This window comes from Pholis gunnellus, assembly GCF_910591455.1.
Source record: "Pholis gunnellus genome assembly, chromosome: 9".
In the NCBI taxonomy this organism is placed as follows: domain Eukaryota; kingdom Metazoa; phylum Chordata; class Actinopteri; order Perciformes; family Pholidae; genus Pholis; species Pholis gunnellus.
Window position 1 is genome coordinate 6,998,903 of NC_136535.1, and position 27,940 is coordinate 7,026,842.

Here is a 27,940-nt window from a genome sequence, read left to right on the forward strand (position 1 = left end):
AGTGTTCACCGGAAGTATACTGTCATGTCTGCATTGTTGTATACTTGACGAAGTTAATGTTGCAGTTCTTCTCTGTGACCACCAGAGGGCAGTAAACACACGTGATTGGAGTGAATGAGTCCTTAAACCTAGAAATTATTTTTTGTACTTCCAGTTCCCTCGTCTCGTTCATGAGTGTTTTTAATGTGTTTTAGTTAGACGCCGCAAACAAGGCCTGTCGTTAACAGTTGAAGACATTTTAACATTGTGTTCTACAGTACAACACACTGTTACGTGTCCTAAAGACAGTTGCTAACAGTTCGCTAAACTATACTACAAAACGTCGTCATGCCGACCAGCTCTCCTCCACAGCCCTTTAGCCTTTAGTGTGTTTGTTTATAGCATGACATTAGCTTTTTACTTTTAGCGATTGCATTCACGCTCGAGAAATGATAAAACTGTTGTTCAACTGTGTAGATTATCATGCTGAACAAGGATCATAATGTTCGCCACAGAGTTTATCTTCTGCAATAATCTATCGTCCAATCGAAAAATCCCGTTGGATTTTTGTCAAGAGAACGAGTGCTTGCTAACTTCCGGGGTTGGCCCAACCGATATATCCAACGGTTCTATTGGTTGTCCTACAAAAATACGTCACCCCTGCACCACTGCAGATTTAATTCAATTGGACGACTTGTGTGTTTCATTTTTCCAATTGGCTAAACTTAAATTGACCATTAAACTATATTCAAGATTAATACACACATTGGCAGTAACATCGTTAAACGCCACACTATATACTATTAAATCCCGACAGCAATGTGTACTGTTTTATACTGTTTTCTTTTACAATATCCCGAATTGTTTTAGCCCTCTAGTAAAAACCGCCAATCAGAAGCCACGCTCCATGGCGTTGCTAGGCAGATTATGTTAATATATGCAATGCAGCCGTCTCTGCAGCTACCATTCTGAGGTAAGAACAACTTGTGCGCTTTCCACTAAATGTAAGAAAACTAGGATTTGCTTCAAGACTACTTGTGTAGCTCGACTCCTCGCTAGTCTTTCTGTGGATGTACATTAAATGAGCGGGATGTTTTAGCGCATTTGAACCGGTAGAACATGTATGTTTTTTCTGTGCGTCTCTTGTGATGTCGCTGTTGTTGTTAGTCCCACCCAAAATGGAGCCCGGTCTTCCTTGTTCACAGTAGTCTTGAAGGGCTGGGCTCAACTAGAAATGGGGGACGGGTGGGTGTACCCAAATAATTCGGTCTTTTGCCGCTTGAAATCCAACTGTGTGAAACATCGCAGAATGCAGTCCAGGTCCTGGGGTCTGTGAAGGGATGAGTAGCTCTGAGGTCGGCCTTACTTTGGGACTATACGGCCGTAATGCTTATGTAGCGGTGCGGTGAATGCCCGGGTTTCTCTCGCGCTGGTTTGTGTGGTATGGTCCAGTTGGGACCGAGAACCTGCGGGGTTAAAATAGGGGGGATTGGATTTTTTATTGATTATACCAACATGATTTCTGAATGAGTTTACACAGTGGTGATTTATCCCGGTGGCATTTGTGCCGACATGCGGCTGTATTTAGACACCGTTTCCCGGACTGGCTCGTGAGCAAACGTTAACCTTGTTTCCCCTCGTACCCCCGCTGAGAGTCCTGTGTGACCGCTCACAACACCAAGTGTCATGCTGCTTTATTTTGGCGTGAACGTCCTGTCAGCCGAGCATAACTGTGTCTGGAGAACCCAAAATATGTGTTGCAGATTGCACGCGGGGTTAAATTCAGTGTCACTTGGCTGAGAGAGAGATGCTTCTGCAGTGCCTCGCAGACAAACAGCTTTTCTGTGTCTCGTGCATATGACTCTGATGAACCTGTAACAGTAGAGGCTCCATTGCATCACATTGTTTAAAATCCCATATTGTAGCGTCGTGATTATTGATTATTCTCAAATACATATTTAAATCAAGCATCCATATTTTACACAGTATTACCTGTTATCACCATGTAGCATTATTGTTATTATTATTACTATTATTATTATTATTATTATTATCATTATTGTTGTTATTGTTATTATGACTGTCCTCTTGTTGTCATTACAGTCTCTCTCAGGAGTGAAGTGATCGGTGACGTGGTTGCCGACAGGCCTGGCAACGTGCTGCCATGGAGACCAAACAGGAGCCATCATCTGTGTGGAGTCAGACTTCTGACAACGATCCAAGCAACGGCACACAGGTCTGAACCGTCCCTGTGCTACATTCAACCAGGCATCAGAGGACAAGTTTCACAACTAGTCTGTTGAACACTCACCAGATGCATCCTTCTGCCCAGAGTTTCTACTCTATCCCAACATTCACTATCCACATACATAGCTTTAGTTAATAGAATATTGTGGGATTTTCCAAGTTGTGGTTCCTTAAAGGACACGAGGACAAGAATGCACCGTCATTTGTTCAACACTACTATGTCAAGGGTGGATTAATAAGGCCTTCGTGTCTCCTGCAGGTGCATTTTGAAGGCGGCACAGTGGCCCAGATCGTGTACAGTGGCGATCAGGCGGACCGGGGACAGCAGCAGGTGGTTTACACAGCAGATGGGAACTCCTATACCTCAGTAGAGTCTGCAGAGCACACACTGGTTTACATTCACCCTGCAGATGGCACTCAGGTAAGAACACTTCTTCTTTTTTTTTTTTAGAGCATAAATATTTGTAACTAATATTTTAAGCATGTAGACGACAGAGGAACAGCTTGTATTGATGGACGGGTTGGGTTCAATGTTTTGTTCAAGGAGGCCATGGCACATAGTGTTGTCATTCTTGACCGCATGTTTGGCACATTTTATAAAAATCAGCATTGACCCTCTCAAGAGTTTCCTTTATTTTCACTGTCTTGGTTCAAATGTGCCAAGTACGCATGAATGAATATGTATATTTCATAGCATGCACTCGGCCCTGCAAGATCACAGCTCAGTATTAAACTTCTCTTTCAGACTGTTTTTGCTGACCAGCCTCAAGTGGCTTACATTCAGCAGGATGGTACAACGCAACAGGTGAGTTTACGAGGTACTGTCACGTCGTCGCTGTGTGCCACCTGGTGTTCTTGAACCTTATTAAAGCGATGCATTCTCATCCGCAGGTCACAGTTTTGCTGCCCAGTGGACAGAACATGAATGCTGCCAATCTGCATGTTCTCAGTAACGTAGCAGAGGCTCCCCAAGCTATCCTGGAGCCAGTTTCCCAGGTGAGGCTATGGCATGACGTCGGCATTTGATGAGATGAACAAATAAGATCTTCATGAATATCACGGGTTAACGTTTTGATTGATGTCACTGTCAGTCCCTCAGAAACAAACGATAGATGGATGTTTGTTGATTTGACAACCACAACATTTATTTTTGCATGCACAGAATATCATAAATAAATATTCTCTGGTGGTGTAAAACTATCCAGCGTTTGTCACGTAAAGATGAACAGAGCAATATTGAAACTGTGAACTGATCAAACGCACACAGGAGCAGCTGTCCGTGTCCAATTCGCTCCCCTCCATGGCTGACATCGCGGACCCCCCCACCAGTCCCCTCGGGGCCACAGACTCCACGGACGATTCTGACGAAGATGAGGACGAAGACTCTGAGATGGATGACTGGGAACCTCGTCTGCCTCAGTCGTTCAACCCTCACAGCCTCTGTGAGTGAAGTCCTCCACAGTCGTAATGCAGTCGTCTGGTCCCTGTTGAGTCTTGACTGTGGAAGTGATGCTTTATTTAATACACTCGGCTCACTGACTCACATAAACCACATAACATAACAAAATCTAAATATAGAACATTAGAACACGCACAAAACAACTACAACTGGTCTAGTTCTGTACTAGAATGTATTTGTTTTTCTTGATAAGAAATGTAATCTGATGTGTTATCATTTTTCAAATCACAGACGTTATGTTGAGTGGCTGTGGACACTTTTTAAGTAGAAAAACACAAAGTAGAGCAAAAATCGACTAACAAATAATATTTACTCCTCATTAATTTTATGTATATATATATATCTGTTGTAGTGATTGTATCTTATTGATCTTTTTTTTTTGTGGCTTCTCAGGGTGTGACGAGTGTAATAATGCCAACCCCTCTGTGTGCCTGAAGCACGGCCCTCTGCACCCCATCCCCAACCGGCCTGTGATGTCCAAGGCCCGGGCCAGTCTGCCTCTGGTCCTCTACATCGACCGCTTCCTGGGCGGAGTGTTCTCCAAGAGACGCATCCCAAAGCGCACACAGTTTGGTCCGGTGGAGGGACACCTGGTTTCTCAGAGTGAACTGCAGGACCACTACATTCATCTAAAAGTAAACCGGCGCTCTGCACGACGGATCTCTGTTTGATTGCTTTTAGGCTCTCTGTAGTTGTGTAGTTTTTATTTTAGTATTTAGCTGCACTGAGTAAAATATACATCTGACATTTTCTGTACTAAGAAGACTATATTTGCCCTTCTGGTTAAATATGACATTCTGGTATTGGATAGGGACACTTTAATATCCAAACTGTCTTGAGTCACTTCTCATGTTGGTGCTGTTTGGAATTAAGTTATCATAGTTGTGAAATGATTGCTTTACAAACAGCCAGAAGCAAAAAAAGGCAGAATTTTTAATAATAGTGTCCTAACAAAGAAATAAAGACAGTAAATATATTTTCTGTGAATGAGAGTTTTATAGGAAAGTGCTGAGCAAGTAATAACTGAGGGAGACATTGTGTGTGCGTGTGTGTGTGCGTGTGTGTGTGCGTGTGTGCAGTGTAAGGATGCCCTCTCTATGTCTGATCTCTAGTCTGTGTTTTTGCTTGTTGGCTCAGCTGTGCATGCTGGATGCAGAGAAAGATGGAGAGAAGTCCGATGACATGTGGTTGGACCTTTCCGATGAAGACAGCTGTAACTGGATGATGTTTGTGAGACCTGCTCAGAACCACCTGGAGCAGAACCTGGTCGCCTACCAGTATGGCTCAGAGATTTTCTACACCTCCATCAAGAACATCCAACCCAAACAGGAGCTCAAGGTCAGTCCTGTGTGTTGCGTTGTGCATACACTGCGTAATATAGAGATACACATTCATATTATACACAACCATTTGTTATTTTTTTATCAATGTCAATCAGCTGACAACCGACTGGTTTTGCTTGGTGGTCAATCGATCAGTGCATCTCTCTTCATATGTAGTACTTAACTTAACGCTTTTCAGCTGTGTAATGAATCAAAGTGGTAACTCCTGTATGCTCCCTGCCCAGCATCAAACAGCTTAAAGGCAGAGTTAGCGACAAGCTGGTGAGGAAATGTAGTTTAGTTCAGTCAAATATCTAGCAACTTAATTACCAGATATTTTTCTCAGTAGGCGACAGAGACAAGCCAGAGCCAAAAGGAGAGTTAATCAGTCCCAGTAAATAAGTGATTTGTGTTGTTCATGATATCTCCCTCTGCAGGTGTGGTATGCGGCATCATATGCAGAGTTCGTCAACCAGAAGATCCACAATGTTACAGAAGAAGAGAGAAAAGGTGAGTCGCTGCACATAATACTTAAGATCAACACCATCTGTTTTTTTGACTTATTTACCAAACTTGCAACACTCCTATTGTGGCCGGTATGCTCAGAGCAGAGCACTGTCTGTTGGCTATAATCTGTAGCTGTTATGATTTTTTTTTTCTTCAATTTTGGTTATTGTAAAGTTGGTCTTGAATTTTATTCCGATTGGCATGAAAAAAAGTCTTAAATCTCACTTGCCTTAAGCTGTAGCAGCCCTTTGTGATGACATGTCCCATTACAAACTGTTACAGCAGTAGGAGAGGTCAGTAGCAGTGCTTCCTCCTGGTCCTCACTTTCTGTTGTTCCTTCAGTGCTCCGGGAGCAGGAGAAGAACTGGCCTTGTTATGAGTGTAACCGCCGCTTCGTGAGCTCTGAACAGCTGCAGCAACATCTCAACATGCATGATGACAAGTTAAACTCTGTTACCAGGTAAAACCCCCTTTTCCTCATCTTATTTTGCATTTCTTTTCTTTTGTTTCTATCACATTAGAGCCCAAATGACCAGATTGCCTGTTTCTTTCCTCTCTCAGATCCAGAGGCCGGGGTCGAGGAAGAGGCAGGAGGAGATTTGGGACAGGAAGAAGACCGGGACGCCCGCCTAAATTTATACGTTTGGATCCACCAGTCGACACTGGTGGGGAAAAGACAACAGTAAGGGACGCATTAATACGTACTGTGCTGCTTAATCGATTGGTTGATTGGCTCTGGGAAATTGTGATGGACCTTTTTTCACCTTTTTAATCAGGAGATGCTGGAATTGACTGAGAAACCTCTGGATGAGCGAGCGGACGGAGCTCAGAACGGGTTGATGGTGGTGGAGATGGAGTCGGAGGCAGCGCCTGGGTCTGAGGCAGAGGGACAGCTTGTCCTTCCTGCAGGGGAGCCGGTTTCAGAGTCCGTCAGCCCGCCCTCCAACACAGACGTGCCTGTCCCACTAAAGGAGGACCCAGCACAGAGCAGCCATTCGGACACCCACCTCACCTCTCAGGACATGCGCCGTGCCAAGAGGATACGGGTGAGACTGCTGTGTTCAGCGAAATGCAACAGCGCTTTAGATAAGTTTGTTATTTGGTGTCATAGTGGCCATGTTGGCTTTACAACAGTGTGTCTCTCTTCCTCAATGCGTGCTTCCCTCAAAGATGGATGTACAGGTAGGTAGGACCAGGAGGATGGCAGAAAAAAAAACACTCGCTTCAAAGATTCCTTTCGTCATTTCCCCATGGTGTTACTATTCATGTGATATTTCTGGGTATTCCACCTCTTTGCACACTCCATTGCATCCATCAGCCTCATCCCATGTCAGGGCAGATCTGTGTCAGTAAACACTGTTGGGGTTTCCTGCTAGTAATTCCTCCCTCTCTTTTGTCCACCTCAGAATGCAGCGCTGCAGCACCTTTTCATAAGGAAGAGTTTTCGCCCTTTTAAATGCACCCACTGTGGAAAGGCATTCCGGGACAAAGACAAGCTGGATCAGCACCTGCGGGTCCACGGCCGGGACGCCTACGCCTTTTCCTGCCACATTTGCAGCAAGACTTTTATGAGTGACTCGGCCCTGGAGGACCATCTGGTGGTGCACACGGAGAACCGCTCCTACTCTTGTCTCTTATGCCCGGAAACCTTTGAAAGGCTGGACCTGCTCAAAGACCACGTAGGGATGCATGCGGTGAACGGCTGCTTCACCTGTCCCACCTGCAAGAAGACATTTACTGACTTCATCCAGGTTAGTAATAAATGTCTTTGGCCTGAAAGGGTCTGTGAAGTGAAGTTAAGAAGAATTAAGGAAGGAACATTCTGATTTGAAATAGTAAATTGACTTATTTACCCAGATTTTGGACCACAAAATGTTCTCTTCCATAGGTGAAGAAGCATATCCGCTGCTTTCATTCAGAGAAGGTCTTCCAGTGCCCAGACTGTGAAAAGGCCTTCTGCCGGCCGGACAAGCTGCGTCTGCACATGTTACGCCACTCTGACCGCAAGGACTTCCTGTGCTCAACATGTGGCAAACAATTCAAGGTAATATGAATAGATGCAGCATTGAAAGATAACAGTAAGTAGTAAATAGACATGTCAGTTCTTATGTGACAATTCTTTTCCTGTGGCATTAAGAGGAAAGATAAGCTGCGGGAGCACATGCAGCGCATGCACAATCCTGACAGAGAGGCCAAGAAGGCAGACCGAATCCACCGCTCCAAAACCCTCAAACTGAAGGTGCCCACCACGGACTTCGAGAGCTTCATGTTCAAGTGCAGAGTGTGCATGATGGGATTCAGACGCAGAGGAATGCTGGTGAGCAACAGGTCACAGAAAGCTTTTTGTTTGTTGATAATGGAGTTGGAGATGTTCCAGTACACTTTGCTTTATTGTTCTGGTTACAGGTCAATCATTTGTCCAAGCGTCATCCAGAGATGCGTATTGATGATGTGCCTGAGCTCACGCTGCCGATTATCAAGCCCAACAGGGACTACTTCTGCCAGTATTGTGACAAGGTCCGTTACCTTCCTGTCGTGCAATTTGAGTTTCTGGTCATTGTCAATGGTCTTTGTGTTTTTTTTTATTATTTATGTAATATTTGTTGAAAGAGATATATATTTATTTATTTATCAATGAATCATCTGATGGCTCCCTGTGCAGGTGTATAAGAGTGCCAGTAAGAGGAAAGCACACATACTGAAGAACCACCCTGGGGCAGAACTGCCTCCCAGCATCCGTAAGTTGCGTCCGGCTGCTCCTGGTGAACCAGACCCCATGTTGAGCACACACACACAGCTGACTGGCACCATCGCCACTGCACCAGTCTGTTGCCCACACTGTGCCAAACAGTACAGCAGCAAGGTTAGTATGAAGCTCTGTCAATAATGTTGTGAATATTTCTACAAAGATGGACGCATTCACACTTCTATGCCGTGTCTTGGACACTTCCAGATCCCGGCTGATAACTCTCTTTGCTTGTATCTCAGACTAAGATGGTTCAGCACATCAGGAAGAAGCATCCAGAGTTTGCCCAACTTGCCAACACCATCCAGGCTCCTCTGACTACAGCTGTCATCAGCAGTGCTCCTGCAGTCATCAGTGCGGATGGCACCACAGCTGAGGCTGTAGTGGTAAGAAAGAGTAACAAACGTTGAACACCAACACTCAGTGGATTTCTGAAAATGTGAATTACATAAACACAAATTGGTGATAGTAAAGTACAAAGCTACACAGTGTAAATAAATGTTAATGTTATAGAAAACTAGACTCTGCAGCAGAATCAATAACGAAAGAAATGGGATCAACTCGTAAACACCCGACAATAGAACTTCTGATTTATTTTCTCCACAGACCACAGATTTGCTGACCCAGGCCATGACGGAGCTTTCTCAAACACTGACCACAGACTACCGCACAGCTCAGGGAGACTACCAGAGGATCCAGTACATCCCAGTGTCTCAGGCAGGAGGCAACCTATCCCAGCCGCAACACATTCAGCTGCAGGTGGTGCAGGTGGCTCCGGTGAGTTCCGGGATCTGATCTAGGATCTAGATTTGTTTTTTTTCAAAACTTTGATGTGTCCCTGAAAGGCTGACTCAGCATTTTAACAATATCCTGCTCTGCAATCAAAGTACTAAAACAATCAGTCGATTAATCGATTATAAAAGACTTAAAGTTGCTTGTTCTGTGGTGGATTGAGGTAAATGTAAGAACGTACTTATTTTTTTCTGTGTTTCACAGGCTTCCCCCCCACATTCCCAGCACCCGACAGTAGATGTGAGCCAGCTGCATGACCCTCATGGCTACAGCCAACACTCCATCCAGGTACAACACATCCAGGTCAATGAGGCCTCAGGCACTGGACAGGGTGCCGGCCAGGTAAATCCTCAACCCTCTGACTCTGATAATAACACACGTTGTGGGTCCCATAATGTTAAGCTTGAAAAGCTTGAATATTGCATCTCTTCACTCTCTTTTAGGTCACCGGTCAGCCTCTAAGCCCCACCTCCCAGCAGCCCAGTCAGGAGCTGAGCCCCACCCAGCTGACCCCTGTGACCTTAGCTCAGAGCCACACCCTGCAGACCGGCAGCACCCAGCAGCAGCAGCAGGGGACCGTGCAGCACGCCTACATACCCGGGAACTGGAACTACCGAGGCTACTGTGAGTTGCACGCATGCTCCCATATCGTCCAGTCAGACTCTGTATGTTTTAATGGCTCTATACTGTAAGAACGCCTCTCAGGTTAATATGTCAACTTTTTACTGTGGCAGCGTCTGAGATCCAGATGATGGCTCTACCTCACACGCAATATGTGATAGCTGAGGCCAGCACTCCTGTATCTGGAGTCAACAGCAACCAGGTGAAAACGGTGAGTGAGTGCTGTCTGATACCTGTCAGATTAAAGTGACCGGTACATTTGGCTGTGGTTTAGGAAAGATGCCGCTTCATTTTTTTACACCCATGTTTTTTATAGGTAAGGCTCACACTGCAAGTGTCACTCGTCCAGACAAAAGCTCAAAAGATCTTTCTTTTTTTAGATGCAAATTTCAAATAAATTCAGTAAAGATTGGCAATGCTGATTGGCTATTCTAACGTGATCTCGCAAATCAGAAAAATTACTTTTTCTTGTGGTATAGTCTAAAATACTAATTTGTGTGATTTTCTTTTTTACTGCACTGACTGCAGTCAGTCTGGTATTTATTAACGAATGTTAACCATAACACCTGAAATGATTGTTCTCAAGATCTTTAATAGGAAACAGGAAATAATCAAATGTGTTGAAGTGTGTTTTTAAAAAAAACATTTCATAACTGAATTTATGGAATATTGTAATATATACAGTTACCGTGATATACAGTGATAGAAGATTTTGGCCATATCACCCACCCCTACTCTGCATACACATCTTTGAGAAACTTGTATGCTGCCAGATGTGTGTTACATCTCAGACAGTAAAGAATAAGAAATGGGCAAACATTCTGAATTGAACATGGTGGCTTATGGGACCAAGTGAACCCCTAGTTGTGGAACTTAAGTCATTCTCATCCCTGTCCTGCAGACACACTACGTTATCTCTGAGGGTCAGACTGAACTGGAGACTAAACAGACTATTTCTCAGAGTACAACCCAGGGCCACGCGGATCATCTGGAGCAGCAACCGGCCAATCAGCAAGCCACCACGCAGTACATCATCACCACAACCACCAATGGCAGCGGCACTAGTGAAGTTCACATCACAAAACCCTGAAGTGTACTGCGATGAACTCTGCAAACCACGGACTGATCCTGCATGTATACCTCAGCAGCTTGTATGCTCATTAATGAACAAACACACAGTCGCAGGTGGATACATACAGCGCTAAAATGGGGATGACTTGATGACCAGCACAGTTTTATGTGTCTGTAAGATGATGAATGGGCTGTTGAGTTGCAAGCTGCTAGAACCTTGTGAGAAAGTAAAGTTAGGAGAGTTAAGTTAAGTTTTGATTTTAACAGAAGATGTAAACAAAGACTGAATTGAACTTGCTTTAAAGACACAGCACTGGAAACATTTTCATTGAAACAGGGACATTATATTAAATACAGGGTCCTGTACACATTTGGAAAGTATGGACCATAAAAACAAACGTTTCACAGTCTTACTGTGTGAGCTACTGAAGTGGTGGAAATATTTTATTGCTCAGTCCTTACACATATTCAAGTGCCCATTTTACATATTTGTAAAGTTACAGGAATTTCTAAAGTACAGTATTTATAATGAAATACAGAACTGAAAAATATGGAAGAATACTGTATAAAACAGTTCTCTGGTAGGCCTTTCAAACAGGTCATTGTGTTTATGCCCAACACCATCTGTTGTGTTGTATGTTACCCTATTGTTGCTGACCTCAAATGTGTCCATTCATTTCCTTTGGGAAGGCCTCAGACAATCTTTATTCACGTAGTGGATTGTCCTAATTTCTCCTAGTTAAAGTGTTACAATTAGAAACATTAGGGGACAGCATCACATGTTTGCAACTGAGCAGCTGAGGAGGTCCACATACAGTGTTTAAGAATGATAAGGGCTTATTCCATTGTATTAATCTGTTTATTAAATACAACCAATATTGCAAGTACTTCATTTAGGGCTGGTGCTTAAATAACAGCATAGTGTCTTAGGGTAAAGAGGAAGACATTGCCACTCAGCATGTCTCATATTTCCTTCCCAATATGGTGAGAAAAGAGGAAGTTATTCAGAAGGAATAGCTCAAACCTTGTGACAGCAATCGCCTGCCTACTGTGTGTTTATGAGCAAGGCCTCTAATGCTGGAACTTATAGTATGACATTACTTCTGGTACTTAAGACTTTCATTAAGTACTTTTAAGTTACCCATGAAGACCACAGCGGTTAATACACAAAATCTAGGCTCTTGTAAAATGCTGTTAATGTGCCCATTATTTATATTAGTCTATAGACTTGTACAATGTAAAATATTGCAGGAATATTATGAGACTTTGATCATGTACAGCAGCGATTTTGTCCTTTTGTTTATGTGTTGAGAAATTAAATTCTTTTATATCTGCCCAGTGTGTTTTCTGTTCAATTCATTATAAAAGGTGTTGAACTTGGGGAGCAAGCGATGCCCAAACAGTCTGTTCAGGTTCATTTTCAGATGAATTGGGGTCTTGATCTCTCTGGATATTATTCTTGCTCTCACTGCTAGATGGCAGAATGGCCACAGAAAACAGAAAGAAGTTCTACAGCATTTTAAAACTGACTAAAACATTACAACGGAACAGGTCAACCTTAATTATGTGTGAGTGTTAGTGATCGCCCATCCATTTGTGAACCTCTCTCTTTTAATTAAGGTTTTAATGCTATTCAGATCCAACACCTTGTTCACATGGTGTGGCCTAATAATAGCTTGGTGACTCGCAGCGTACCTGGGCGGAGCAGGGCTTGTCCTCCACACAATTGTGATAAGTATGTTTCACACATTCCTTCGAGGAACGTAAAAACGTAAAAAGAAAACACCACCTGGATTGAACAAATAGTCCAGTAGAACCAGTTCAACAAGCTAAACTAATCACATACCAAGCAGGTGTATTGTGTTCAACTAATTGCTCTGGTGCAGTTTCAAACAGCATGTCTGTGTCTGTGTTGCTCCCATGACTTGGTTGACAGTTTGCCACCCCAAAAGTCGAGGGGGTACAGGACAAGGAGGGAGACCGGGCTGTAAATGGATGAAGGACGTAAAGGAGGACGAGGGGGGAGAACCAGCTGAGAGGAGGCAAACACGGCAGAGGTACGTAGATCTGTGTGTCATTCAACTTACCTTTTACTAGCTTTTGAGTGGCAGGAGTCTGCTTACCTGCTGCTACAGGGGAGGAGGTCCGAGTGAAATCTGCTCAGGTATGTTGACAGCAAATGTTTGTTTCTGCTCCATTAGGGAGACATCTGTCAACATGGTACACCTCTGGGTTCACATCTACCAGTAATGAGCTAAAAGAACTGAACTGACTATCAATTACAGTACATTGCTGGTTTAGGGAGAAACCTCTGTGACTCAGCTGGACGCAACAGCTGGTCCATCATTATAAATGCATGTTGCATGGCAGAGTATTGTTCAAAACTTTATTTCAAATTCCAATGTGGATACCACGATTGACCAAACTGTATGGAAAGTAAAGCAACACAATCTGTAACTTTCCACTTAATGTCACGTGTTGCTATAAAAAAACATGCCTAAGACTTGAGTCATGCAAGTGCCACACAATGTTTTATCTAACTTTGATGCAAATTAAGGGGACATGTTAGGGACCATATCTCACAAAAGAGATCCAATATGAATGCTAAAGGATAATGACCTTAAGGCTGCGCTAATTCTAACAAAATGTCTGTCTGAAATTTATATTTGCATAACCCCTTTTTCTAATAGTATTCCCTTTTACTTTCCAATAAAGCAGTTCTCACTCTCTGAGTTGCTTTTTAACGGTTTGCTGTCTATCTCTCTGTTGCTCCATTACTCCAGCAGTTCAAACCAAACACCAGCTGTTCATCAGCCACAGCAAACATCTTGGTTACAGACTCTGAGGACACCGAGACGAGGCTGGTATTGTTTTGCGCCAGTAGGTGTAGTGTGGTCAGTCTGCCAGGTGGAGGCGACGCAGCACTCATCTCCGTTACTGTTGGATGTGTGCTGGAGGCTCCTGTTGTTGTGTTTGCTGTGGATGGTTCTGGTAGGTTGTGTCCATGCCCTGAAGTGCTGCCTGAGGCCAGGACAGAACCAGGTGAGCGCAGCGGCATTAACTGAATCTCATTTTACCCTGTTGTTGGATTTCTTCGTGTGTTTATTCGGTGAGTTTGCTTCAGTTTAAGGGGGAGTGTCCACTGAGGATGCAGCAGGAGGTTGCTACTGAAAACAAGAATTGCCACTATTTAAGGTGAGACTTCATTTTACAGCCATTCCTCCAGTATATGATATATTATTTGGGGATTTTTTTACAACATATAGAGGCAATATGGACCAAAGACCTTATTGGCCAGATATTATCTAAGAACACTGTAAGATGTCCATTTTAAATCTGCTATATCCAACTGCTATATCTAATTTAAATGCACCCAAAGTAACCACATCTATCTGCTATCAAATGCTTTAATTTCACTGTTTTATAAAATACAAGTACATCTATAATTGTGAGGGTGGATCACATTTCTTCATTGACCTACCGATACACATTATTCCTCCAGGAGGTCCCAGTCAAGGAGCCTGGACAACAATGTTCCTCTGGCCCTTGCCCTGGCTGACAGCCTGCTGCTGTGTGCACTCCAGGAGCCCCTTGTAGACCCCAGTGTGCCCCACATAAAGGCTCTCCTCTCCAGGCTGGAGGTAAGAGGGAGAAAATCTCTCTCGCTCTCTCTCTCTCTCTCACACACACAGCCTCCAGCAATACCTGTCATCTCCTGTGTTTTCACTCGCTCTTTGCATGTAGATCAGTGTGAAGTCTTTGTTGGTGATATTAGATCAGACCTTATACTCAGGCATATACTGATATTCTAGCCCAGGGCAATACACAATGCTGTCTTCTACACTCCGAATCAACCCGATTGGCAGAGGAGAGACATTTTAATTACATGTCTCCTTATGTATTTCCTGTTTGCATTTTAGCACTTTCCATGAATGTGGCTCTATGATAGCAGAGTTTCTGTTAGCCTGTTGGTCTAATATTCTTTAATTTAAACTGCAGGTCAACATTTTTATTGGTAGAATATCTCAAAAAGTGATGACCAAAATCTGCTGTAACTTCGTGAGTTCAATGCTCACAAAAGTATTGTCATGCTGGGTTAAGAACCCTGTCCTCGCCTCCTGCATCAGCCTCAGGCTTACCTTTTTGTGCCATGAACATTTAAATCTCAAAAACCCACGGAGCTTCTTTTTTTAGAATGTTCCAAAAATGTATTATTTAAAACTACTATTGCAGAATCACTATCGATTTGATGTGTTTGTGGCATTTTTAAACTGTGTGAAAATATTTCTTTGGACCGTTGCATGTGTAGAACAGATGTGTCAGAGGAGAATGAATATACAATTCAACAAGTCGATTCCAACACACTGTCCCCATCTCTTGACATTTTTATGTGAGCATTATAAATGCAAATACATTTAAGTATGGCTTTCGATGGATATTGATGCATACATTTTGCAGAGGACGTTTTAAGAACCTCTATAAATCAACCCACAAAACTAAACCCGGCCCTCTCAATCTTCTATTTTTCACTGTAGTCAGTGTGTCACACACTTGAAAAGGCTGGTATTGGGTCAGAGGCGACGCTGGAGGATATGGGCCGAGACTCTGTACTAATAGAGAAAGTGAAACTCATCCACACATACCTGCAGCAGAGGTAAGGTTCAACCTCTAGTGCACATGCCATCTGCTTTCTTGGAAACTTTGTTCAGTTGGATTAATACCCTTGATTGATTCCCTTCTGATAGGTCAAGCTCACTGTGTAGACTCGTCCAGGTGCAGGGGGATTTTGAAGCCACTGTGAAGGATGTGCTGGAGAGCCTAGAAGGCCTCTGGGCTCAGCTGGAGGAGCTCCACACTGGGGTCACGCTCACCAAAGAGGGGAGCCGAGACCACGGAGACCTGGCCTCTGCCCAGGCAGACACAGAGGTAAGCATGTGTGAAGGTCTGTCTGCAGTTCTGTAGTACTGGTATTATAGTGTACCAGTGTAACGTTGTAACGTGTAAGTTTTGCCTAGGCTGTTGATATAACACATTATCATACACAGAGGTAATTCAAAGTGCTTACAGGCAAAGAAAGAAAGCAAGAAAAAAGTATAAAGGAAGATAAATAAAAGTACAGACAAGCCTACAACCAGAGATGGGCAGTATTTCTATTACTTGTATTTGAAATACGTATTTGAAATACTTTTGAGTATTTTGTAATTTGTATTTGATAGGGCCGATTAAAAGTCGAACGTAATTTGTAACAAAATACTTCAGAGTGAAGTAATTTTGTATTTAAAATACTCAAAATACTTTCTCCACGAATTAAAAAACAGTTCACGAGTTCAGTCTTCAGATCTTCAAGTTCAACGGATTGTCTGTCAAGTTAAATATTTTATCTGAGTGTGACAGATGTCAACTAGCTTGATGTATACTTTATGTCTGGGTTTGGCTACATAGCCTATTGTATATGCATGGTGATGGTTATAATATCAAGCTAGCGATCGATGCTAACATGCTAATGACGCTAGCATGTGGTCTAGGCTAGTGCATAGCCAGTGTTTAGCAAGTTAACTTATCAGTCGAGTAGCTAGCTATAGGAAGAGGGAGATTGGGAGCTTGTATGTCATATGTGATAAATATGTTCTTGTTGATACAAAGCCAAAGTTTATGGGCTGTTAAGTCCCATTAATACAAATATATATATATACATAATCAAGTTGTTGTCTTTCAATAGCTTTGCTAAGTTACACTGACATTCTGTGACTGTTCTTCCTTTTTGTGGGGTTCACCAGAGCTTTGTGTACATTATATAAACCTGAATGCTCTGCTATACCACATTGTGAGAAAACGGAAAATCCAGAAAAAAGTATTTCCTATATTTTAAATACAAAATACATGTATTTTGTTACATTTTCTGGCACCAGTATTTTGTATTTTGTATTTTGTTGTAATCATTTATTTGGGGGTATTTTGTATTTTGTATCAAAATACATTTTGATGTATTTTTGCCCATCTCTGCCTACAACAATATGTTGTCTTCTTCGTTTTTAGTTTCTTTTACGAACCATGAATCATTGACATATTCCTTGTGCATTGAGTGTTATTTGTAATACTCTTATGTCTTTGGCAAAGACTTTGTTTACAGTCTTGGCTCACTACAGGAACAGACTTCAGTGCTGCCAGGCTCAGCTGAAGGACAGCACACAATTAGTGCAGGTAAAGTTCTCCTCACTCAAGAAAAGTGAACTTCTGATATTTTCTGATATTTTCTGCTGTCTTCACTCAGAAATCCCCTCTGCCCTGTCCCACAGGAGTTAACATGGCGTCACACGGAAATAAGCAACAGTGTGAGCAGGACCAGTGAGTCAGTCTGGCCAGAGCTGTTGCTTCAGTCCAACATTGAGCAGGTACAATTAACTCAAACATTGTCCGTAGGTTTAGAAACCCGCCAGGACTAAAAACTCTTCTCTCTCTGCAGTTTGACAAGGTGCAGGAGAGTTTCATTGCCCTGGAACAACAGACCTCTACGTTCCAGGCTCACTTGGAGGGACTTGGAAAGGCGAATCAGGAGGGACACACAGGGCCTCTCGATCAGGCCAATGGGGCCCATTCCTGCTCAGTTTCTCCACAGACTTCCCTACATCTCCAGAATGGAAGCACAACTCACGAGAAGCACCGTAACTCGACCTCTGCATCCACATCTGTCTCCTCAATGGAAATCGACACAGACACAGAAATAGACAGTACTCTCTCACTGTGGGAGAGGACGGCTCTGCAGTTCACCTCCACTATCGGACACCTGCGCAAATCTGGAAAGAGGAAGTGAATGTTATCGGACTATACTTGGTATATGCACCAGGAATTTAGTAAATAGAAAGGTTTTAATTTACAATGGATATTATTTTCAAATGTAGATCATTTGCTGGTTGTCTGAAAAAAAAAAGATTATTTATTGCTTTCTATCTTTCTGTGATATATGTATACATTTTTTTCTTACATTTTTCATTTCAAAGACGGTGATAGATAAGATCACGCACAAGCAGCTTTCTTTTCATTTACTGAATTTCAAACACAAGGGGGCACACTTTCACCAGTTATGACAAACATAAACTTTTGTCTCAAATCACCCATTCAACAAACGTTATCATAATATCAAACCATTTATATACCCTACAGGCATCTCAAATCCCTGTCTGCAATAAGGGACCATTGGCCTGACCTTTTCCTGTCAATCAACTTTATTTGAGGAAATTGTTGGACAGGCTTCTCAAACATATGGCCCATAAATGTGTTTCTCCAAGATCAGAACAGCCAGCCACAACTTGTGAATGATGTCTGATGAAGTGATGAATGACATTTAGTCATGTTTCATTTACTAATTAATTGCATCATCCATCCTATTTGTACTTAAACAGTAATGTAATATTGGATCTGATGATGCGTTTTTTCGTTAAGCCATCACTTGGTTTTTAAACCAATGATGTTAAAGTAAAACCAAGTTTTTTTTACATTTAACGAGCAATTTCTTCGAATGTGCCGGAGCAATAGGTTTTAGGTTAAGAAATTCTGGACTTTTTACTATTCCATACATTTTTTTTCTTCTACCTTGAGTGGCCATGATGACTTGGGCTTTTCAAAGCTGGGATATTTTAGGGCAGAGGGGGGAGAGGAAGGGGGAATTGGAGGTCAACGCCGGAAGCGTTTCTGTTATTACTAAAAACTGAGCAGCCCTTTAGACCTTTTCGAAAGACATGAATGTCTTTGATCCAAATTCAATTACCCTGCAGCGCCGACACTGATGGCATGGAAGTCGACATAGTTTTGTTCACCAGTTCCTGACTTTTCTTACTGGACCGAACAGGATTTCTGATGAGAATCAATTCATTCATTGCTGCCATTATGTGCTAATTGTAGGGAGTCTGTACAGTATGCATGTGGTGGATGTCATTTGACCATGAACTTGCCCACCATCTGCCAGATCCTGCATCTGTCCGATTCCCTCACACTGGGGCAGTGATTGGAAGAGGTGGGCCCGACCCCTGGGGAATCTGGGATGAAAGGAATGCAAGCTGAACGCTGCAGGATCCGAGCTGTCACAACACCGAAGACACAAACACACCATGTCTGGACAGATAGATGGACGTAAAGTCTGCGAGAGAAAGATGTGTGTTTGGTAACGTGAAGTTAGTGACAAGAGCTTTTGATAATAACAATAATATGACATGCCCCATGAATATGTTGAATTTTTTCAAGTTCATCAGTCATGAATACACACATAATAGTCTCGGAGGCTCGCTTAGAATAACAATGACCACATTTGCTTTGAGGTCCAATAGTCAAAAGTAAACAGAACTTTTTGAATTGATTTATTGAGTGCTTTATTAAATGACTAGAAGGATTAAGAGTTGATTCTATTAAATGTGAATAAAAAACAGTGTCTCAAATACAAAACAAGCCCTACTTTGCGAGCTGGTGGGGAACATCCCGGTCCTGTCCAGATGAACTCACACTTCACATTGCTTGAATGTGATGTCATGACCAGCAGAGGGACGGCGTCTGGGAGAGCAGGGCACCCACCAGCTATCTGCTCACTGAGAATGTAAGAGTATAAGCTAATGAAATTACCACAGGCTTTGTTTAGTTACACTAAAAAGTTGATGACTAGCTTCCTCATTGGCCACTCCAGTCCTGGAGGAGAGGATATTTCAAAGCTAGCTCAAGTGTGTGTTGTTTCAGAAAATATCGTTCATGGCAGAGGTCAATCCCTCGCCTTATCCTCACAATTACTCAAGATCGTGTTTCACTGGTGTACACATAGCACACATTTGTGCTGATCCCTCCTCTGATGGCACTGCAAGACACCATACAGTAGTGTGGACGCCTGCTATCTAATATAAACAAACTCAAGGAACTTGTCACAAAACTTGAGAGCACTGTTAAATAATCCACTTTAAATGCCAGTTAAAGATTAGGCACAATGTTAATGTGCAACATTTTATTCAACAAAATGTTGTACTTATCAGAGGAAACATACACAGAGCCACCAAATAAAGGCAAGAACAACTAAGAACACTGTAAACAATGATAAAGTGTGTGTGTGTGTGTGTGTGTGTGTGTGTGAGTGTGCATGGATGGTGGGGGTCCTGTTAACCTTTTAACTTAATGGCAGTGACATTTCCCAGGTTGAGATATGGCATTGGCCTGTGAAAAAGGCTGTGTGACCTCATCCGATGATCTGAGGAATGTGATATATGTGATATTCCCTCTACAATATGTCACACAGCAATGAAAGGTAAAGCATGTAACCTAAAATCATCAAAATCACATTTTGTAAAACAAGTGAAAACACTTTATAAAGGGATGAACTCATTTCAAATTTGTATCCTGTTTCGGGACAACTTAACTTGTTTTACAGGTTTTCTAGAAATGTCAGCATAGTAACATTTCAAATAAATAAATACACCTTTGTTTGTATTAGATCTTCAATAATGGATACAAATTGAGATTTTGTGTAGTGTAGCAACCCAGTTTCACACGATCACAATAAACAAAAGGAAAAAAGGTGTTTATGATGAAATTTGATTTTGTGTGGCTGGGATATCAGCAAGAGGTACCAAATGCTGAATACAGAAACAAAAATATTTTCCAACATATTTTTCATGTACAAGTCCACCAGATACATCACTAACAAATAGGATTCACATTTGTTTTGTTGTTGAAACAGCTTTTTTCTCCTTTTTCGGTTGTGAAACATGTTTGTGTCAAACATGAACAACACATGTTTGTTGGTGATAGCACGTTTGGCATTATGGTCTACAGAAAACCACTGAATGTCTGCATATTCCTTTATTTTAACTATAGCCAAGAACTTTAAGTCAAATTTAAGATTTTATACAAAAAGCAAAGTCCTCCCGGTGAATCACAAACAAAAAGCGTCACTTCTATTCAAGAGCTGGACACAGATAACGGAGGAACATCCCACTTTTAACCAGAGGCTGTTGGAAACGGAATAGACAGCTGCACATTGAGACAAAACATCAAAACACCAGCCACAGATGTACGCAATTAGCAACATGGTAGACATTTGGGGAGCAAAGGTCCATAAACTCACATGTTATTATGGTTGATCTAACATTGCTGGAGGGAAGCCCACACTCAACAACATTAATGGGCTTTTAGTTTGAGTTGAAACATTCCACTATCCAGAATGTACTGTCAAAGAAAGCTTGACTCACAAAATCTTTACGGTTTTCTATTTTGGTCCTAAATCTTATACCGTTCAGTGCATGTGTATATGTGTGTGTTGGTGAATGTGAGTGAGAGAGCGAAACAAATAGGCTCAACGTGGTTCCAATCATTAGCAAATTCTAAGCTTCCTGTTTGTGTAAATATTTTCTTATTTTGTTTTTCCAAGAGAGCAGGGTAGAATAATCAAGCCTGACCTCTCTGCCCTCTTGTTTCCTATTCATCACGTGGACGCGGCTCACCTTCTGTGACACGCCTGAGACCAGCGGTAAGATCCTGTTTTGACCCGTCGCTGGCTGGTGGGAGAGGTTAGTCAGGAATGGATGGACTCTTCAAAGGTCATGAGCAACAGCCACTGATACCAATGGATAACAGCTGTGAGGGCAGTTTAAACTCAGCATATTTTGAACTCTATGCAAAGACATAAATACCTTCTTTCAGATATAATGTATGTGCTAATATTCCATTATTCAATGGATTGATAAGGTATAGTTGCAGAATATATTAGAAAAATGAGTTACACTATATTTGAAAGAATAAAACACACATTAAAATCTCACAAACCTCTTCCAGATATAGTTGTCTGCAACTTTGAAATATTACATGATAAATCTTTCAGCCCAGTATGTTTCTCAGCTTTTTGGAATGATGCCCTTAAAATCTCAGTATCTTTTGCATCACATGGCTTTCATCTTTCATTTGTATGTTCCCTGAGTTACCAAACATACCAAGAGTTTGATTTCTCAGTATTCGTCCCAAAGAAATAATAATTCCAAATGTTCTTGAGGCATCTGCAACAAAGATGCCGTGGCTCTGAACTCTGGCTTTTTTGCTTTTGGTTGCCTGTAAAGTTGACCTTGCATGTACCCTTACTTTAGATTACTCTCAAAGAAAATACTGGTTTATTTTCTCCGTTCAGTAAGAGACACTTACGTCACTAAATTGACCATGAATAGCAAATGTTTCTATTGTCAAGTTTGGTGAAAATTGACCAGCTTCTCAAACACTGTTCTTTTTTTTGTTATTGCGTGGTTCCATTCTGTCCCCTCACCTCTCAAAGCTGGAGCTTGTCCCTTCAGTCCTCTGTATGAGGCACCGATGTGGGAAGCAGTTCTCTGAGGAAAGGCTAAACAAACAGGCTGGCCCAGGCACAAAGAGTCCGCCACTCAGAGACATGTGGCAGCAAAACCCTCTCAATCCCCCCCCCCCCCCCCCCGCACAACTCTGAAACCCTCACTCTCCTACCAGAGCAACACATAGGCTACTCTGACCATGGAGCCAAGAGAAGGAAAAATGGAGGAGGAGGGGGAGCAAATTCTGATTCCTATTCACTGAATGTCACCACCTCACAAAGGGGACCGCATGACACTGCCACTAAATCAGAGTTAATGGACTCCTTTCTCAGTCCTGCGAACATGACAGGGGGCGTGTGTGTGACAGTAAAGGGGTGTGGGAGAGGGACTGGGGCTGGTGAGGGTGCCTGTTTGCCCCATTGAAGGGGCACATGGGCCAATGAGCCTTGTGTGATATAGTGTGAACAGATTGGCGAGGGAAGTGTGTTTTCCAGGGGCATTAAACAGCTCGCCCAATCAAAAGCCCCGTGGCTCATTCAGCACTCATTTGTTTTGAGCAGTCCATAATTCAGAGGATGTACTGACTTGCTGCTTTCTATGAATTGTTAGTGATTTAAAAAAGGTGAGTGTTAATTACATGGTTTGTTTGACTGTTCTGTCAAGACTCTTCCGGCACAGCTGATCGGTGTGTAACAAGCAAAACAACATAACATCAATCACAAGCCACTTTAAGAGTAAGTACAACGTTACACAAACCATGTTGGTGCGAAGGCAATCCATCAAAGTTAAAGTGAAGGTAGAGGGACTACCATCCACGGACGGGCTTGTGAGGCGATTGTTGATTTGCATGTGAACACTTATTTCACAATGAGGAGCCAGACTGGGGGACAGCAATTTCGGAGCCGTTTGTTATCTTCCCAACAGGGCAGAACCTAACATGACTGAACCCCTCCCACCCCTTGCAACATCGCGCCCCATCTTGGAGGCCAGGGCAGAGATGAGTGAAGATGGCATTGGTGTCACTTGGCAGGCATTCATAGCCGCCGCTCCCCCCGCCTTGGACTGCACAGGGGAGATGCGGAGAGACATAGGAGGAGAGACACGGAGCCCCAGGTACCGACCTCATTAGCAGATAAAAGCAACCTTTCCCCGTGACCCCTGACCCCGGAGGTTGCCATGGAGCCTTCCAGTCGAGGCATAGATGGAGCATGCTGGGATTGCTCACAGCAGGGTAATGAATATGGGCTGCTGGGAGAATTAATAAGACCTACCCCACCCCCTCCTCTCTCATACTCAAATCCATATTCGTCCACTTCATGCCCTTCTGAGCTGAAGTCGCGCCGGAGCTCCCTCGCTTCCTGCTTTGTTTCTGTTCAGTCGCCTTCATAGCAGTCAAACAGTTAAGCTCATTACATCCCTGAGTTCACCTGTGATGTGCAGAGAGGACAAAGTGTGATAGTTTCCTTAAGTATGCAATAAAAGGACTACCCGCTACCTTTTTCTCTGCTTGTTTCTTCTCAGCGATGCGGCCATGTATGGTGTTTGTTTTCAAGCTTTATTGTTTTGTGTTATTGTTGCATACATTTATTTAGTCATGAAATTAAAGGAGATTGTACATCTGCTGTCAGAGCCGCTGTTGAAAAGTGGTATTTTTGTGCTGTATCTGCTATATCCCATTTGGTTGGTTTTTCAGGTGTGTTTTTCTCTGTGAAACACTTGCTATACAAACAAAGGTTAGTATTGTTATTATTGCATGGGAATGTGTTCATACAGTATATAGAACCAAGGAGGTCTTAGATCGTGTCGTCATACTTTGTGCTCTTAAAGGTAAAGCCTATGAGAGAAAGTGTATCAGTATGTTACAGAGCGCGTGTTCACGTACTGTATGTATCTGTGTATGCATGAGTGTGTATGTGTGGTTGTTGGAGAAAGAGGAGGGAGGGGTTATATCTTGGTCATGCTGACTGAGTTTTATAAGCTGTGGCTAACCCCACTCCCCACAGCTGACTGAATATTAAATAAACAGAGCCAAGTGGATGAATTCAGCGGAGTGAGTGCTCAGGCTGGAGAAGCACTACTTCACCAGCGCGGGGCCTCCCCCACGGGGCCCCCACATCAGCCTGTCTTATTCTTGGCAGCTGCAGTGGAGAGAGGCAGCCTATGGGGTAGATGGGGTGTGTTTCGGGTTGTGTACAAGGGGGAGGCAGGGGGGAGTCACCTTAAGGCGAAGGGGGAGGTGGATGGAAGGGAAAGTTGGAAAGAGTGAGGAAAGAGGGATGTGGGCAAAAGAAAACTGGGGGCTGGCGTTTGTTGCTGCACAGCTGTGGGATTAAAATCACTACCAGCAGAAGAAAACTTAGCATTTGCGTCGTCTCTGGTGAAATTTTCTTGCGGTTTTGTAGAGAGTTGGTGAAATCTGTGAAAGTAAGGCAGTGTGTCAGTGTAACTCAGTCTGTCAGCCATGAACAAACCTCCTGCCGGGATCACCACGGGCCTTCATGCTTAATGCCAAATTGCTTCTCCTATCTAATGTTTTCCGACTTGAAATTTAATATTTTGGAATGTGTCTGGTTCCAACATGAATAGACAGTGATGCTAAAAAGACAATAACAAATGAAATCACAACTCTCATTGTTGTCTCAAATACATTTGATATTGGGGATGTGTTGTGAAGACAGTTTGATTTGGCCTTGTTCTCTCTTCTCTTGCAGTTACATCAGTGGGGCCGTCCACTTGGGCTGACAGGGAGCATCTGGGCCCAATGTTCGCAATCACTATAGAAACTGCTGCCGAAGTCTTCCCAGGTACACTCTCTCCATGTTGCTTTGTTTTGGTTCCCTTATCATTTTCCGCGTGAACCCCTGCACACTCGATTGGAACGTTTCTCCTTGTAAGCAATTTATATCTTTTTGTATTTCTGTGAATCAGAAGCAGTCAAAAGTAAGAAAAGCACAGGTGTAATTCATAAATTTAACAATAGCTCTGTCAAAGTCGTTCCAAAATAGCCACGGGAATGGACCTTTTAATTAATTTCAATCATTAAACCTGTGATTTTCCTGACATGAAAAGTCAAAAACTCCACTGTGATAAAAAAAAGCTTGTAGCTTACAGTAGGCATTTGTCACAGAAGATGTTTTGAAATTTTGAATAGTTGCAGGTGTAAATAATAAAATGAATAATGGCTGAATTCCAGTTTGCTGCTTCAGTTTCAGGCTCCTGGTTTACTGCATGTTGGATCAGTGTTACACATAGCTTACAAGGACACTTAGATACAACACACATTAGTAACACATGTGCTTCATATGATGAGTCAAAATGTCATAGTCATAGTTAGAAAACACCAGATCTCTGTCACATGTAAACATTTTGTGGATAAATAAACATAATTGGACCTCTGCATTTAACCCATCCTAAGCATTTAGGAGCAATGGGCTGCTATAAAGGACCTGGGGAGCAACTTGAGGTCATGTCTTGCTCAAAGACACTTCAACGTGGAGACAGTAGGAGCCACTCCTACCTTCTCGGCAGGGTCATGTAGAGGTACACACACACACACACACACACACACACACACACACACACACACACACACACACACACACACACACACACACACACACACACACACAAGCTACACACTACTCCGTCTGGAACCCCCTCTCCACCCCTCTTCCCAAACATTACTGATTCACACCCTTGAGAGTTTCCTGTGTTGTGTTGTTTTCATCTCACAGTTAAAATAAGATCTGTGGCTCAACCCCAGATTATCCCTCCACCACCATCAATACACCCAATGCTTTACGTACACACACATACTGTACTTGGTCCGTCCTTTGGGAACCCAAAACCGATCACCTCAGACCGTGAGTTTAGTCATTCCAGACAGTGAATAAAAAGCATTTGATATCAAGCTCTTGCTTGATTTATAAGGCGTTCCCACATGAACGCTATCGAGTCACAGCGAGCATCTGGGCAGGTCATGGGAGACATTTTCTGGATGGAGTGAATCCGCAGGGCTCCAGCCTCCCACACCCTGCTCTATAAACACAGCTGTCAGTCTCGTGTCTCCTGTCATTGCCAGCTCTTGTGTTTTATTCTCTCCTCTTTGACATCATTTGAGCTTTAGGGCTGAGCAGGCAGAGCGTTCCCCGTCAGCATCCTCCTCTGTTGTTAGAGGAAATGGGAGACTTTTGCTTACTTGCTGACTGAACTGATTACGTAGCAAAGAAATATATTTGCGATGCTCCCCCGTGTTTGCAAAAATATCTTCACCAGGAATATACACTGCTGTGAAGCACTGGCCATCTCTAATGACTCACACCAAAATCCAGCGAAGCACATAGTGAGAGTTCAGCTAATTAAAGCCAGCGTCTGTGTTTTTTGATGAATTGTTGTCCTCTTTGTATCCCTCCCTAAGTCTCCTACCAAACTGTGCTTTTAACCTCCCACATAACACTGCAAACATATATTCCCATGCACTCATAGACACACACAGCGGGGCAGGTAGGGCTGTAGTCAGGGATATGGCGTTTCATCTTGACCCCAGGAAAGTAGAGGTACGAGTGCAGCTCATTGGTTTTCAAAGGGTGAATGAAAAAGGAAACACAAAAATTGAGAGTGATAGACAAAGAGTGTATTTGTGTGTGCGGTGAAGGAAGAGGGAGAACGAAAGAAACAGTGAGAGGAAGTAGGGAGCTTGCTAAAAACTCTATGCGGACTCCCCACTATATCCCTCTTCTGCAGCCCCAAGCGGGTCGGCGTCGCCCTCACTCTCCTTGTGTGGTCCAGAGCTCCAAGTCATTCCCAAACAATCGGCATTAATCCAGGGAGCGAGGGGCCTGGAGCACAGTGCTGCCAGAGCACCCTCAGCCTGGCCTGCACTGACGCACGCTACACTACACCCACAGACACACTAATAGACTCGTGCAGCCTTTAATCAGGCTTGGTAGTGTGTTGTGTTGTACAGCATGACTTTGAGCAACATCACACATCACACAGCACACCATGACAAATCTTCATAAGCAAAGTGCAAGTTGGGAGGCAAGTGGCAGAAGTAAAAATGTAAATTACAAATCACTTTGCTGATTCAAATCCTTTCGTTCAGTTTAAAGATTGATCGACTACATAGTTTGCTCACTTCTTTTCTTAACTAAGTGGTGGCATTACTGCTCCAATGCTCTTCAGCACGTACAGCAATGAGTGAACGCACTGCGGTCGGTCTGTTGCTAGTTCAAGTTACGTTCAGTTCAGTACAAAACTAGGCCTATTTAAGCAGTGTGTATGCTTAATAGCTCAAATAGCCACTTATTTGTGACAGTAATCTTGTTTTGCTTGTTTCAGTGGTTTTTTCCCATTCTTTTAATGAGCTTGAGGTATAAACATACAGTGTTTCACGGTTGAGCTGACAACAGTGTTCTCAGTTATCAGTGAGGGGAGATCCACTGCCAAAAGCTACTGATTCGGTCAGTGACAATGAGGATTCAAATTCGTCAATTTGGTTTGAATATTGAGTGTTAAAGATTGGAGACCGCTACTTTGACGTCTAATATTCCTGGTTCACCCTACTTATATATAGATAGATCACAGTTATCCTGTGCAATGAGAGAGTATCTCCACATAAAGTGGTTTAAATAATCTGGTTTGACTGTTTCGTTCAACAAGTCCGATCGTCTAACTGCTCACGTTTCTTACGCTGTCTGACTTTGCTGTAGAAATGTCACTGTGTACCAAGATCTCAAGCGTCACATGGTGCATGCAAAGTTGTACTGATACAAATGATGGCCCAAAATAGGAAAAACTAGACCCATCTTGTAATAAACCGCAACTGGAGACCATCTTACAATAGGATCACACAAGCCGCAACACCACGGGCCAGGGATGTGAAGTGAGGGCC

General features: G+C 42.9%; 2 protein-coding genes across 4 annotated transcripts; both read left to right on the top strand.

The window, feature by feature from the left end:
* The first annotated feature begins 1,287 nt into the window (after nucleotides 1-1,287).
* prdm10 (PR domain containing 10) lies at nucleotides 1,288-12,078 on the top strand. Of its 2 annotated transcripts, XM_079166216.1 has the most exons (22): nucleotides 1,288-2,215; nucleotides 2,486-2,647; nucleotides 2,972-3,031; nucleotides 3,118-3,222; nucleotides 3,494-3,668; nucleotides 4,079-4,320; nucleotides 4,823-5,023; nucleotides 5,445-5,517; nucleotides 5,857-5,974; nucleotides 6,076-6,196; nucleotides 6,291-6,560; nucleotides 6,921-7,265; nucleotides 7,403-7,558; nucleotides 7,652-7,831; nucleotides 7,921-8,031; nucleotides 8,177-8,377; nucleotides 8,503-8,646; nucleotides 8,867-9,037; nucleotides 9,257-9,394; nucleotides 9,496-9,676; nucleotides 9,787-9,884; nucleotides 10,575-12,078. In XM_079166216.1, the coding sequence occupies exons 1-22, from the start codon at nucleotides 2,144-2,146 to the stop codon at nucleotides 10,761-10,763; spliced, it is 3,513 nt and encodes a 1,170-aa protein (XP_079022342.1). In that variant the 5' UTR covers nucleotides 1,288-2,143; the 3' UTR covers nucleotides 10,764-12,078. The 2 variants fall into 2 exon arrangements, with proteins under 2 accessions (XP_079022342.1, XP_079022343.1); XM_079166217.1 differs by lacking the exon at nucleotides 10,575-12,078 and having other exon boundaries at nucleotides 9,758-9,873.
* Nucleotides 12,079-12,656: 578 nt separating this feature from the next.
* LOC306701577 (uncharacterized protein) lies at nucleotides 12,657-19,131 on the top strand. Of its 2 annotated transcripts, none has more exons than XM_079166933.1 (9): nucleotides 12,657-12,801; nucleotides 13,528-13,786; nucleotides 13,869-13,939; nucleotides 14,247-14,385; nucleotides 15,280-15,398; nucleotides 15,490-15,670; nucleotides 16,862-16,945; nucleotides 17,041-17,136; nucleotides 17,208-19,131. In XM_079166933.1, exons 1-9 carry the CDS (start codon nucleotides 12,665-12,667, stop codon nucleotides 17,553-17,555), a joined length of 1,434 nt encoding a protein of 477 aa, XP_079023059.1. In that variant the 5' UTR covers nucleotides 12,657-12,664; the 3' UTR covers nucleotides 17,556-19,131. The 2 variants fall into 2 exon arrangements, with proteins under 2 accessions (XP_079023059.1, XP_079023060.1); XM_079166934.1 differs by having other exon boundaries at nucleotides 13,531-13,786.
* Nucleotides 19,132-27,940: the final 8,809 nt, after the last annotated feature.